A 15000-nucleotide genomic window follows, 5' to 3' on the forward strand; every position below is an offset into this window, starting at 1 on the left:
TTATTCCCCCCTTACAAAACACAATGAATTATTCCCCCAACCCCTACAAAACACAACGAATTATTCCCCCCACCCCTACAAAACACAATGAATTATTCCCCCTACCTCTACAAAACACGACAAATTATTCCCCCCACCCCTACAAAACACAATGAATTATTCCCCCCCTACAAAACACAATGAATTATTCCCCCCACCCCTACAAAACACAATGAATTATTCTCCCCACCCTTACAAAACACAATGAATTATTCTCCCCACCCTTACAAAACACAATGAATTATTCCCCCCACCCTACAAAACACAATGAATTATTCCCCCCCACCCCTAAAAAACCCAAATGAATTATTCCCCCCCCTTACAAAACACAATGAATTATTCCCCCCTTACAAAACACAATGAATTATTCCCCCCACCCCTACAAAACACAATGAATTATTCCCCCCCTTACAAAACACAATGAATTATTCCCCCCTTACAAAACACAATGAATTATTCCCCCCACCCCTAATAAACACAATGAATTATTCCCCCCCTACAAAACACAATGAATTATTCCCCCCACCCCTACAAAACACAACGAATTATTCCCCCCACCCCTACAAAACACAACGAATTATTCCCCCCACCCCTAAAAACACAATGAATTATTCCCCCACCCTTACAAAACACAATGAATTACTCCCCCACCCCTACAAAACACAATGAATTATTCCCCCCACCCCTACAAAACACAATGAATTATTCCCCCCACCCCTACAAAACACAATGAATTATTCCCCCCTTACAAAACACAACGAATTATTCCCCCACCCCTACAAAACACAACGAATTATTCCCCCCACCCCTACAAAACACAATGAATTATTCCCCCACCCTTACAAAACACAATGAATTATTCCCCCACCCCTACAAAACACAACAAATTATTCCCCCCACCCGTACAAAACACAATAAATTATTCCCCCCACCCTTACAAAACACAGTAAATTATTCCCCCCACCCTTACAAAACACAATGAATTATTCCCCCCACCCCTACAAAACACAATGAATTATTCCCCCACCCTTACAAAACACAATAAATTATTCCCCCAACCCTTACAAAACACAATGAATTATTCCCCCACCCTTACAAAACACAATGAATTATTCCCCCACCCCTAAAAAACACAACGAATTATTTCCCCCACCCGTACAAAACACAATAAATTATTCCCCCCACCCGTACAAAACACAATAAATTATTCCCCCCACCCTTACAAAACACAATGAATTATTCCTCCCACCCCTACAAAACACAATGAATTATTCCCCCCACCCCTACAAAACACAATGAATTATTCCCCCCTTACAAAACACAACGAATTATTCCCCCCACCCCTACAAAACACAATGAATTATTCCCCCACCCTTACAAAACACAACGAATTATTCCCCCCACCCTTACAAAACACAATGAATTATTCCCCCACCCTTACAAAACACAATGAATTATTCCCCCACCCTTACAAAACACAACGAATTATTCCCCCCACCCTTACAAAACACAATGAATTATTCCCCCACCCTTACAAAACACAATGAATTATTCCCCCACCCCTACAAAACACAACGAATTATTCCCCCCACCCCTACAAAACACAATGAATTATTCCCCCACCCTTACAAAACACAATGAATTATTCCCCCACCCCTACAAAACACAATGAATTATTCCCCCACCCCTACAAAACACAATGAATTATTCCCCCCACCCCTACAAAACACAATGAATTATTCCCCCCTTACAAAACACAACGAATTATTCCCCCCACCCCTAAAAAACACAACGAATTATTCCCCCCACCCCTACAAAACACAATGAATTATTCCCCCACCCTTACAAAACACAATGAATTATTCCCCCACCCCTACAAAACACAATGAATTATTCCCCCCCTACAAAACACAACAAATTATTCCCCCCACCCCTACAAAACACAATGAATTATTCCCCCCACCCTTACAAAACACAATGAATTATTCCCCCCACCCTTACAAAACACAATGAATTATTCCCCCCACCCCTACAAAACACAACGAATTATTCCCCCCACCCGTACAAAACACAATAAATTATTCCCCCCACCCTTACAAAACACAAGGAATTATTCCCCCCACCCTTACAAAACACAATGAATTATTCCCCCACCCCTACAAAACACAATGAATTATTCCCCCCACCCCTACAAAACACAATGAATTATACCCCCCACCCCTACAAAACACAATGAATTATCCCCCCCCTACAATACACAATGATTTATTCCCCCTACAAAACACAATGAATTATTCACCCCTACAAAACACAATGAATTATTCACCCTACAAAACACAATGGATTATTCCCCCCCCCCTACAAAACACCATGAATTATTCCCCCCCCCCCCCCCTACAAAACACAATCAATTATTCACCTCTACAAAACACAATGAATTATTCCCCCAGTAAAAAAACACAATGAATTATTCCCCCAGTAAAAAAACACAATGAATTATTCCCCCCTACAAAACACAATGAATTATTCCCTCCTATCCAATGAAAACTACTAATACCGAGAATATTGACCACAAAACAAAAACACAAAAACAAACAAAACATTAATTTCTTATGAGAGGAAATATAACAGGAAGCCAAGGAACTCCTTGCCTCCTTTATCACGACCCTCTGATAACGTATGTCCTAGAGAGACCTAGAAGAAGCGTTTTCCTAAAACCCCTTGAGATTTACCCTGCCTTCCATTATTTCAGCTGACAATAAGTTCCTTGTCATAGTAGAAAAAAATGTAAGGAAATCCCCCCAAAATTAACAGTGATAGTTTTAGAAGGAAGGAAAAGGACATCAAATCTATATCCCAATATTTCAAGAAGTGACTCTTCAATTTCCTTTCCTTCTAAATTCCCTCGTATAGCAATTCTATAAACAAGACAAACTGCAAAAACAACGACGATCGTTTTATGGGTTGTAAAACCATTAAATCTACATTTCAAACATTCTCAGCCGCAATATTTTTGCTTCATTCCATCTTGCGTTGCTATTCCTTAGACAATAGGCAATGGTACAGCCATAACCGCCCGCCCCCCCCCCCCAAAAAAAAAAACAACTAACTGAAACACTTCATCTACCAGAGTCATCCATTTACCAGATCCAAACCTTTTCCTAAAGCCTTTTATGAATTAAGAACCATTTCTTTCTGCTCCAGCTTCTTCATGTAGAAACGCGGGGAAATTTATTGCGACACCTTGATTCTTTCGGCCGATTCTACAGACTAGGTTTTTTAGGACCAGTCTCCTCCTTCTATTAATCACACATTGTATGTATGCTTAGTTTACAGCCTAGTGAAATTCATCCCTATCCTGAAATATTTTATTTTGTTAGGATCGTTGTGAATGTCTGTTTGTATAGATAATTATTCAGTTCATCTAAATTAAAACTGTAATATCAAATATGTTAGAGATGAATATATAAAAAAAAATACTAAAAAACTAGTAATTCTACAAAGTAATTCATTCCTTTCCTGAAAGTTTGTTTTTGCTACGGTCGTTGTGAATGTCTGTTTGTATAGATAATTATTCACTTTATCTAAATTAAAACCGTAATATCACCCACGTTAGAGATGAATATATCAAAAGGGTTACTAAAAAAACTTTAGTAATTCTACAAAGGTGCTCTAAGCTTTTATAAAATGTTATGAAATCTATCTAGAAGTTTTCAATGCTCAAATACGTTTCAATATTCTCCTATAAACGTTTTTCCAGCAGGGAAATATGTATTAAAAAAATGAGAAAATAGAGTAAAATAAAGGAATTATATTAATGGAAAAAAATGTGAATTATTAGAAATTTTAAATAACACGATAAATAGAATAAATATCAAATCGTGCTTGGCACCAGGCCAATGAATTGCTTACAATATTTGGAAATGTATATCAACATGACTAATTTTACCCAAGAATTTTCAAGTGGGCAGATTCCATCATGAATTTTTGGTACGGAAACGCATGAACCACCGCCGGTGTTAATTTACAATCAGTCAAAGGAGCAGAAATTCAGTCTACTTATCAATCAATTCAAACAAAACAGGACGAGGAAGCGAGCTGTTCCTTGGAACCCTCTTCAGAGCAATCCATTGTTTATGAGTTTCAGTGAAGCAACCTTTCTAATGCCATTTCCACCTCGCTCCACGACTCAATTCACCGTCTTCTCCATTTTCGGATCTAATTCTTTTCCAAGGATCCAATACCATTCTTTATATCAGGTATCGAGTTCCTTTTCTCCATTTAAATGATCAAGGCAGTAAATAACTCCCAAATCCCTCACCCAATTCATCACCCGATATTTACTGCTTTTCAAGAAGCTATCGTCACAAACCTTTAACTCTATAAATTTCAATCTCCCAAGTTTCGTAGCCTCTTTTTTCTAGTTTTCGTCGCGTGATAATTTTATTTTCAGCGTTTTAGCTTTTTTCTCTTTCTTCCATCCAGACCATAACTCTGTTTTCTCCCTCTTTGCATAGCCTTTGTACCCACTCTTTCTTTTCTTCCCTTAAAGACTTAACCTGGGTTTCTCCCTCAATTTTACCATTACGTAAGAGAGACATTAGTCTCTCTCTCTCTCTCTCTCTCTCTCTCTCTCTCTCTCTCTCTCTCTCTCTCTCTCTCCCCATCGCTTTAAAGAGACCTTACCTTGGTTATCGTGCGAAGAAGAAGTAGAGGTGAAGGAGGAAGTCATGGAAGGAGGTAGGTAGTAGCCAGCAGGGGCGTACTGTAGAGAGGCCGACTCGTACACAGCCGAGTTACGAGACAACCTTTTCTGACATGAACTCGGAGAGTCCGGTGACGTTCTGTGAGGGGGGAAAAGAGGGAGAAAGATTAGAATTTATTAAAGAATTATGCAAGGGGAAATATGTGGAAAATATTGGTGGGGATATGAAACATAAGGAACATGAACCAGGTCAAAATGAATGAGGGAATGGTATGGTTGGAATAAAGTGAATATACACCAAAATATAATATAGTTTAAACGAGAAGAATAAAATAGTGTATTATATAAATCCTGATTCAGTAAACAAAAGTCTATAAGGGAAAATATGCCTTAAAATGAGAAATGAAGAAACATTACTGTAAGAGGCGAATTTCAATAATGGATGAAAATCTGAATAATTAGGAACCTGAAAATAAAAAATATAATCTTAAGTCCCTAAACTTACAAGTGATAATCAATTAAAGAATTAAAGAAATGCCTGAAATTAAAATAAACGTTAATATGAAAAATTTTTTACGTTGAGTAATTTTATAAATCATTGACATACTGGAAATTTGGAGATTTCAAAATAAGATTTTTTTTTCTTCATAATTAAAACATGAGGAGATACGAGAAAATTTAAGAAATAGAACGTGAAAACAAAAAAATACCATATAACATGAAAACTTGAGAGAGAGAGAGAGAGAGAGAGAGAGAGAGAGAGAGAGAGAGAGAGAGAGAGAGAGAGAGAGAGAGAGAGAGAGAGAGGAATCAGTAAATTAACTTCTTGACCCCGCAATCTGAGATTACCTTAATCAAACAGAATGAGAAAACTTTCAATCAGATTAAAGGGAAGTTGGGATTCCTCGATAATGAAATAAAATAAAATAAAGATCCCACAAATTCAATCAATATTCCTTGTTTCCAAAGACCAAATAAAGGTTAATGTCAACAAAATTTGCACTACGCAAATACACCTTTTGTGATCCACAGCACTGAATTAATAACTGCCATGAATTAATTCAGTAAATTCTTTGTTTACTTTTATGAAGTGTACATATTACTCGAACTCAATATAATGTAAAATTACTGCACATGTTTCGAAATATATACATTTAAACATTTCCTAAACTAATAACTGTTATCCGTGCCAAGGAGCGGCTTCAAAGGAAAGAAGGGTAACAGTAATTAACGTTCTGATCCTTTACTAGCTTACCTAGTAATAATAATAACAACAACAACAACAACAATAATAACAATAATAATAGTAATATTAATAACATTAATAAAATTTCCACGTCAATCGCGTTAATAACAGCATATGGGCATCCTTACTCTCCCACACACACACACACACACACTTAATCGCACTCAAATTCATCTTGCTTGCACTCTTGCACTTCCAGGATATTAACATTATTTAGTTTAAACGCCTATTTCAAATCATCCATTGAAATATTTAAAAAAAGAAAAAAAATCGAATTATTCAAACTTTTCCTGACATATTATTTCCCTTTTTTCTACGTTATAAAAGCACTCCCAAACACATTAATCCACATAGTATCTCAATCACACTTTGTTATTCATCCCTTATATCATTAGTTCACAGATAATTTATATTACTTAACTTTTTCCTTTCAAATCCATTTCAACTTTTACGCTTTTCTTATATAGGGGAAACATACCTTAAAAAGTGTAATTTTGTTTCCACTGAAGCTCCTAACTACTTTCAAGACTCCAGCAAAGATACTGATACATTCTTTGCTTTGCCTATTTTTTAACTCGCCTTTCATCTCTTCCTAACATCGACCCTTACGCTTACTTAAATATGAATTATTCATCAACCATTTCAATACTTTTACCGACCATTCTATTACATCTCACTGCTGCATCTTCAAAGCCTCCATTGATACTATTTATGTGACTTTTCACCTAATAAACAATTACCGTTACCTTCTTCCGCAGAAGCATTCTAATTATTTTACCATACTTTGTAGCTTATCTCCACCATCACCAACTAACATTATATCAACTCCAAACATCATTAATGCACACAGCAAACTTGCAGTAGCAATTCCTGTCCATTCCTAGAACTGTCTTCTCAGTCCAGTACTAAAAACATTAAACAACTAAATAACAATAGAGGTATAATAGGTGCATGATAACAATCTAAAACCATTTCATATACTCTCCTTGTAGCAAGCTCTATATTCATTAAAAGGTAATTCAGATTTTTCCCAAGAAATTAACTTCTACATCACTTATCCTAAACACCCTCCTCACTACATCACTATAATTTTTAACGGAAGTTTTTGTAGGTTAGAGTAAGGATTTTTAATTACTCTAAAACACGTTTCATGAAAATAAACTTGCTAAAACCTAAACTACGTTATATCAACCAATCATGCCTGCTATGCTTTATAAATTGAAAATCCATCAAGAAAATGATTAGCACTTAATGTATGTCTCATAATCACTTTCTTCACATTAACCTCTTGGGACTTTTTCTCATATAGATATATCTTACTCATAATGGTCAGCCACTCAATTACTACACCAAGCCCCTGTACCACAAGGTGACACTTTAAAGTTTATATATCGGTCGATCATGAACGACAGAGGGTAGGGATAGGACGGTATCCTAGAGAACGACCACGTATATATATAATCGGCGCCCAAACCCCTTTCCAGCCAAGTTAGGATTGAACTAGCAGGTAGACCTATATGCTGGCTCAAAATATCAATTTTTAGCTAAAGACAGTGAGGGTACAGTGCTCGAACTCCAGACTCTCAGATAGCTAGACAGGAACGTTTCCATGAGGCTACCATCAAGTCTTAGAATCCTTCCATCGCACCCCCACCCCTTCACCCCCTCGCTACTTACATCAAATCACTTTCACCAGCAATATCAAAACTATAGCAAACCACAAATACCACTACTGCATGACTTAGACCTACCTGTATTCTAAGCTGTGCATACAGCAAGTCTTCAAGATACTAAAATCATCAACCTACACCAATTCTTCATTTGCATTTTTATACTAAGATTCAAGAAATAATTGTTCATTAATCCTTGTTCTGTTTGCCTTCCCTTAAGTATGACTATTTTCCCTAAATTCCTATCAACTCTCAACTTTCCTCTCTCATTATCTATTTGAATTCTTTATACATATGATTATACATCTTCGTACAATTTTCTTATCCTTCACTGTACCTGTATTTTACTTTCCCCCAACCGAATTTCCATTTATTCTTTCTAGTCAACTCTGCGTGCAAGCCTCCCTGCTGTCTAATTAACCCTGTTCTTGAACTTTGGATATTCCCCCTTCTATTTTCGTATTTTTAACAATACCTAATTCTTCATCCACCTTCTCTATGCACGCTGTTATTGCATCTTTCTTTCCAAACTATTTTGGTCTGTTCACATTAATAACCACACTCTAACCACGTCCTTTGCAATCAAAAGTAGCATTTATTCTCACTTCCATTTAAACTGTTGAATAGTTGTTACTTAGTTGAATCTTTTATCACAATTACACCTGCAACCTACAATCTATTTTAATCTATACAGATATGCGATCTAACAGGCCTTTTTCCACATCATTTTATTTTTCCCAAATGTACTAGTGAAAATCCTTCTTTAAGAACAACGTATTCCATTGGATTTACTTTAGCCCACCATTCCTTTACAAATTTTCGTTACCTTTCCAGATACCGGTGGTGCCGGGAACCCGGTTGGAAAACAAATGATCATTTCATTTTCATGAGGATAAAGGCACTTAATTTGCCCACGTGATTATACAAGAAAAAACTTATATTACAAAAGGAATAAAGCATTAAATATAATAGCAAAAGTTCGTAGAAAAGAACCCTCGCAGAGACTTTAATAATTTCTAAATGGCCTGAGCCTGAAATAGTTATATACCTCATGAAGACAAACATTTCTTACTTACAATAAAAGAAACAAATTTAAGAAACACCAATTACATCAGATATGATCAAAGTTAGGCATGAGAATGCCTGACAAAAGCAAAGTGCCATAATTGTATTTTTAACTGGGTCTTACGCCATACCACATTCAATTTCTCCGAATTGAAACTATTTAAAAATGAAGCGTATGTATTCATAGGAAAGTTTAACAATCAGTATATCCCTCTTTGTAGAATGCATGAAGGGCTCACAAAACTTTGGCTATTATCAAATTTCCCTAGGCAAGAAGAATTAAGAGTAAAATGAAACGTAGAAAAAGGTTATCTGACAAACTTTCAAAGGGAAAACGCATTTCACTGCTCTTAGATGTCAGAGGACCGACGGTTTCGTAATCAACAAATTATCTTACAACAGAACCCATCTTTATAGCAAAATGCTCGTTAACCTTTCGGAGTTCTTGTAGGTGAGGATCTATTTGTTTGCGGACTTACTATTATTATTATTATTATCATTATTATTATTATTATTATTATTATTATTATTATTATTATTATTACTATTATTATTATTATTATTATTATTAGACAAGCTACAGCCACAGTTGGAAAAGCAGGATGCTATAAACCCTGGGGCTCCAACGGGGAAAAAGAGCCAAGTGAGGAAAGGAAATAATAAAAAGGAGAAGGAATAAACAATTAAAATGAAATATTTTAAGAACAAAAAACCAGTAATGTAAATGCTTGCAGTAGATGCGAATATACAATAGGATCCCATGAAAGTCACCAAGTACTTACCTTGAATTGGATGAATCCGGGTATGGTGGAAGAGGAGTGGTGGAAGCATACACATGGGTGGAGGGACATGACGTATGTTGAAGGTGGTCAGGGCGCGTTTGGTAGCAGGGGTGTCCAGGCACCGTGGGCGTGTAGTGGGCCTCGGAGTAGGCGGATTCACTCAGGTGGTGGCTGGCCCTGGAACCCGAACAGTAGCAGGTGGAGTGTGTTCGATTTTCGGCTGGAACCTGAAATCAAAAGGTGTTTTTGAAGAACGGAATATTAAAGCTTGCTGTTACTAATTTGTATATATATGTATATATATATATATATATATATATATATATATATACATATATATATACATATATATATATACATATATATATATACATATATATATACATATATATATATATATATATATATATATATATATATATGAATGTGTATATATATATATATATATATATATATATATATATATATATATATATACATACATATATATAAAACCGCTTTCCTCGGGTCAAATTGTATAACAGAAAATAGAAAAAAAAAGAATAGTTAATCTGTACAGTGAATCAACAAATTCGAGGTTTATCATAAAAAAACTTACTAAAAAAACAACTTCCGAAAGTTATTACATAACTTGAAACAGGGTATTTGAGCGACCAGATGGATATATGATACTCTGAGACTACAAATTCTTTATTATCATAAAGACGAACAATCCAGGTAAAATCAAATGATTCTAAAATTTTTAGCAAATCATCTTTAAATGGCTTTGAAATAATTACTGGCGTTTTGGAAAGAGCAATATAAAATTTGATGGTATCATCAATAGACAATTCATAATTAGAAGCTCTCAATGGAAAAAAATCAATATCCGTTCTCATTCCATATGTATTTCTTACCACACTACATAATAAGTAATAAGAATGAACGACTTAATTTCAACTAAGTGATATGACAAACAAAGACTACGTATGCATAGAAATTAAGCGAAACGAAATAAAAATGGAGCTATTTTTAATAAAAACATCAAGTGCTCTTAAGAGTAAGTGAATTAGATACATTTTTTCAGAGGAATACTTACACCAGGTGGTGGAAGGCAGGGCAGGGGAGGTGCAAACACCATAGGTCGACCTCCTTTTACTCGGCGTAGAGTTTTCGTCCAGTCTATATGGACACAAAAAAGAAAAAAAAATTCTAATGAGTAAGCAGTGAAATTGGGGGACTAATACAAATACGCAAAGGAAAGACAAAATTGTAAAGAATCTACACAATGTTTATAATGATGATGATAGTAATATTGATAATAATAATTATATTACAAACACTTTTTGCCAGATAAAATCCTTTGTTTTTTAATGTTTGCGACTGTGTGTTTTTTAAGGAGTTAAACATGAAATTTATCGCTATTTTTGTTAGCGCTAAGATTCGTGGGCCACATTAAAAATTTGATCTCTAATAGTTGGCAACAGCATTGGGATGGTTTTGTTGAAAATAAGATGCAAGAGGTAACGAATGTTTTATCCCCCTGGAAGTATGACCTGATGCCCCGAAAGTGGGAGACTACGCTTTGTCGTTTCCGCATTGGTCACACTCGGTTGACACATGCATATCTGCTTCCTGGCCAACACCAGCCATAGTGCAACGAATGTTTGGTATCCTTGACAGTGAGTCATTGTTGACCGAATGCCCCACTTATAGTAGTGAAAGAAATATACATCTGTTTGAGGCTCGAGGTGAGGATGGCAGGTTCATCCTTGCTAAGATTCTTGGACATGATGTGTCCTACCATACTAGCGGTATTTTAGCTTTACTTCAGAAGCAGGACTTTTGAAAGGTATTTAACTTTTAAAATATCTATGCTTTTATGGTTTTAATTGAATATTCTTTCATTCTTTAATTATAATAAATGATATGGGCGTCAATAACCTTAGATGTCAGGATGCCAGAAAACCTCAAATCAATCAATCACAGCAAAGCCTCGAATGTAAATGGAATAATCTGAAGTATGTAGTTTACTTAATATGAACACGGATGCCGTTGGCATCGAGGGTGAGTTCTGCTAATTAGGGTGCTATTTCCATCTATAGAAATAATTTTATACGCCCGGAAGCGAGTTACCATTGGCCTTGTGTTATAGCATTAACAGAGCTGTCTCACTTCGAGAAGATTTAATTAACATGGTAATATAAGCACTTCCAGGTAAACCATGAGAATTATAATCATGAATGTCAACAATGTAAAGGAATATCAATGATCATTTCAGCCAAATTCTATGTTCTGCTTAAATATATAGTTTCAATTTATCTTAGATTAAATTGGTTAAAATATAATTTCAGATCAATTATAACCTGTAAAAGGACTCGAGGCCTGTATACAGTACTATTGAGGACCAACGTAATCGCCGTTTTATATGGAAGCATTAAAGGTTGAAATTTATTTAGTGGTTTGATAAATATCAATTAATATTAAATCTTTTATACTAATGTAAATCTCTTTTATACTCGTGCATTGCACACACTAATAAATATTCACTCATTCAGTTTGAAAGTATTAAAAAAATTTTTTTTTTATTCTTACCCATTTATTTATTTCCTTTCTTTACTTTACCTAGGCTTGGTAGGTTTCCATATGTTCAGGATTACTTTCACATTCGTGATATCCTCGAATTTATTATATATTTGAAAACATTCGCATTCCTTTAGTAGGGTTGACTAATTGTTAAAAATGTGTAAGTTGATTGAACAATTAGTCACGAGGCACGATATGTCTTAAAAATAACAGAAGAATGATTTATAACGACAGGAACTAAAAATTTTTTCTTGTATTTCTAATTACATAGTTACTTGATATAGTTATTTAAGACTAACATGTCTCATGAAATTCTTAATGATGGAAGCATAACAATATGGTAAATGTAACGATAAAACCATCATTTACAAGGCATAATTAATACTTCGAGTTGGACATCTAAAAGTTTCAAGTTTATGTCAGTTTTATTTTATCTTGTTTTGCTATGCATCACTTAATATTCATATCAGTAGACTGTAATGCGATAGGAAACACATCAATGCATCTGTACATGTCTCTTCATTCACAATTATACACCAGTAACCACCTACCACATTATCACTTCCAAATTAACAAAGGCGAAATTAATAGGATCACACAATAGAAGCGTATGGCATTACCAATCGATCCTATTCATTCCAAGCGTATTATGAGGCATTAGGAAAACTTAGAAAGGGCTGCCAGATCCTGAAGACATAGAGTGCCTTCTCATGTTCGGATTAATGGCTTTTCATCTGGCACTGGGGAGGCACCGTGTGGCCACGTCGCTGACGGGAATGAAACCGTCGGAGAGCTTCTTTAGCCTCGATAACAATAGCTGCATTTTCACCTGAATGAGAAGCCAAGGGGATTCCCACCTGCACGTCTCATCCCATTGAATTACCTTAGTTATATATTCTTGTTCTCTTTGTTTCTCTCTTTCTACACGCGTGTGAGCACACGCATGTATACCTATATATATGTATGTATAATCATACATGTATATTCCTTAAAGCCAACTGATTGTGATGAAAACTGCAACAAAGAGAAGCTTTGCCCCAATATATATATATATATATATATATATATATATATATATATATATATATATATATATATATATATATATATAATATATATATATATATATATATCATCAGCTGTTACTAGTCCGCAGAACAAAGGCCTCTCTCACACACAAACACACACACACACACACACACACATATATATATATATATATATATATATATATATATATATATATATATATATATATATATATATATATATATATACTGTATATAATGCCCAGCTGATAGAAAAGCAAATGTTGATATGAATTATAAAAGTAAACAGTTGATTCAAGTATTTATCTGGGAATACATGTAACTCATGAGAAGAGAGCGAGGATGTCTGAGTCAGGTGAGGAACGGCAGGGTGCAGGTTTGATGGAAACATTTGGAAAGGAAGGGGAGTCCCTATAGAAGGCAATGTTGTAGAGATTGTTCAGTTAACTCTCCCTTGTGGAAGTAAAATATTGAATTAGGGAGGAAATAAAAAATACAATTAAAAGGTTAAAGCTATTGCAATGATACATTTGTTTATATACAAGGAACGAAGAGAGGAGAAATGCAAAATGTTTAGGGTAGATGGAAATATGAAGTAATTTAAGGTGGTTTTGTAACGGGGAGAAAATTTTGAAAGATTTGGTTTGATGCTTGAGAGGAACGTCTTTAGCACAGGGGCTGATCACTGATTCATATTCAACAAATAAAAGATGAAAAGATGGAATCTCTCTCTCTCTCTCTCTCTCTCTCTCTCTCTCTCTCTCTCTCTCTCTATATATATATATATATATATATATACACAGTATACGTATATATATGCATGTGTATATATATACATATATATATATATATATGTGTGTGTATATATACACACAATATATAAATATATATATATATATATATGTGTGTGTGTGTGTGTGTGTGTGTGTGTTTTGTGGCTAACCAGCACATAACCTTTTCGCACATGTGTCTTCTGAGGGTTTTTTTAATTTCTTTCCCAAAAATTTGATTTTACACATTTCCTCAATTAATATGTATTACTTTATATCGTTGTAATTATATGTTCCTCTTTTATAAAATCAGTCGCATGGACGTAAATTGTGTGTGGTCAAGCATATTTTCTACAAATATAACACTCATCTATTGTCATTGACTTCTTTACATACAAAAAAATAACATACCCGTATAAAAGGTCCGGTCAGACTGATTTTTTGGGTGACCTAAACTTAACTGCTCGCTCACTCCGCCGTCAGAAGCACGGTGAGCATCTTTAGGTGACTTTGCCTGTAATTTAAAAACAATATACAATCAAACACTCTCAATGTACTTATTTAGTGAACTAAAAACTTTATAGGCTAAAGAAATAGATGCTCTCTTACAATTTGTTAAAGAAAATCTGTCATGATATAGAAATCTTCTTATGTAATTCAAATTAATTTGAAAACACCATGATACTGGTAATACTATACAAAGAATATCAGAAATTATTTCATCGACTAGGTTCAAATTCTATAAGAAGTGGCTTGCAACTAACAAACGTAAATGAATCTTGAAATATAGACTGGATACGCATTGAGAATAGGGACAAGCTTCAAATATTTTCGTAAACTCTACATCTTCTCATCTTTATTTTAAATGAAGAATACGAAGATTATCAGAAATTATTTCGTCTACTAAGTTCAAATTCTTTAAAAACTAACTTGCAGCTAACAAATGTAAATTAATCTTTAAATATAGACTGCATACGTATGAAAAAAGGGACAAACTTCAAATATTTTCGTAAAAGGTACATCTGATTTTTGTTTTAAAAGATGAATGAAACTATTGTCTATGAGACCCACATGACTGATAGAAATGGAAAGAAAACTTGACTAATTAC

The 15000-nt window shown here is 34.6% G+C and overlaps 1 protein-coding gene across 1 annotated transcript in view; it reads right to left on the minus strand.

Moving 5' to 3' along the window:
* LOC137616980 (roundabout homolog 2-like) overlaps nucleotides 1–15000 on the minus strand; it is a 792816-nt gene that overhangs the window by 24572 nt on the left and 753244 nt on the right. Inside the window, 4 exon segments of the mRNA XM_068346846.1 lie at nucleotides 4726–4883; nucleotides 9508–9734; nucleotides 10586–10668; nucleotides 14303–14405. Coding sequence (XP_068202947.1) covers nucleotides 4726–4883; nucleotides 9508–9734; nucleotides 10586–10668; nucleotides 14303–14405 — 571 coding nt within the window.

Source organism: Palaemon carinicauda, chromosome 23 (assembly GCF_036898095.1).
Source record: "Palaemon carinicauda isolate YSFRI2023 chromosome 23, ASM3689809v2, whole genome shotgun sequence".
NCBI classification, from domain to species: domain Eukaryota; kingdom Metazoa; phylum Arthropoda; class Malacostraca; order Decapoda; family Palaemonidae; genus Palaemon; species Palaemon carinicauda.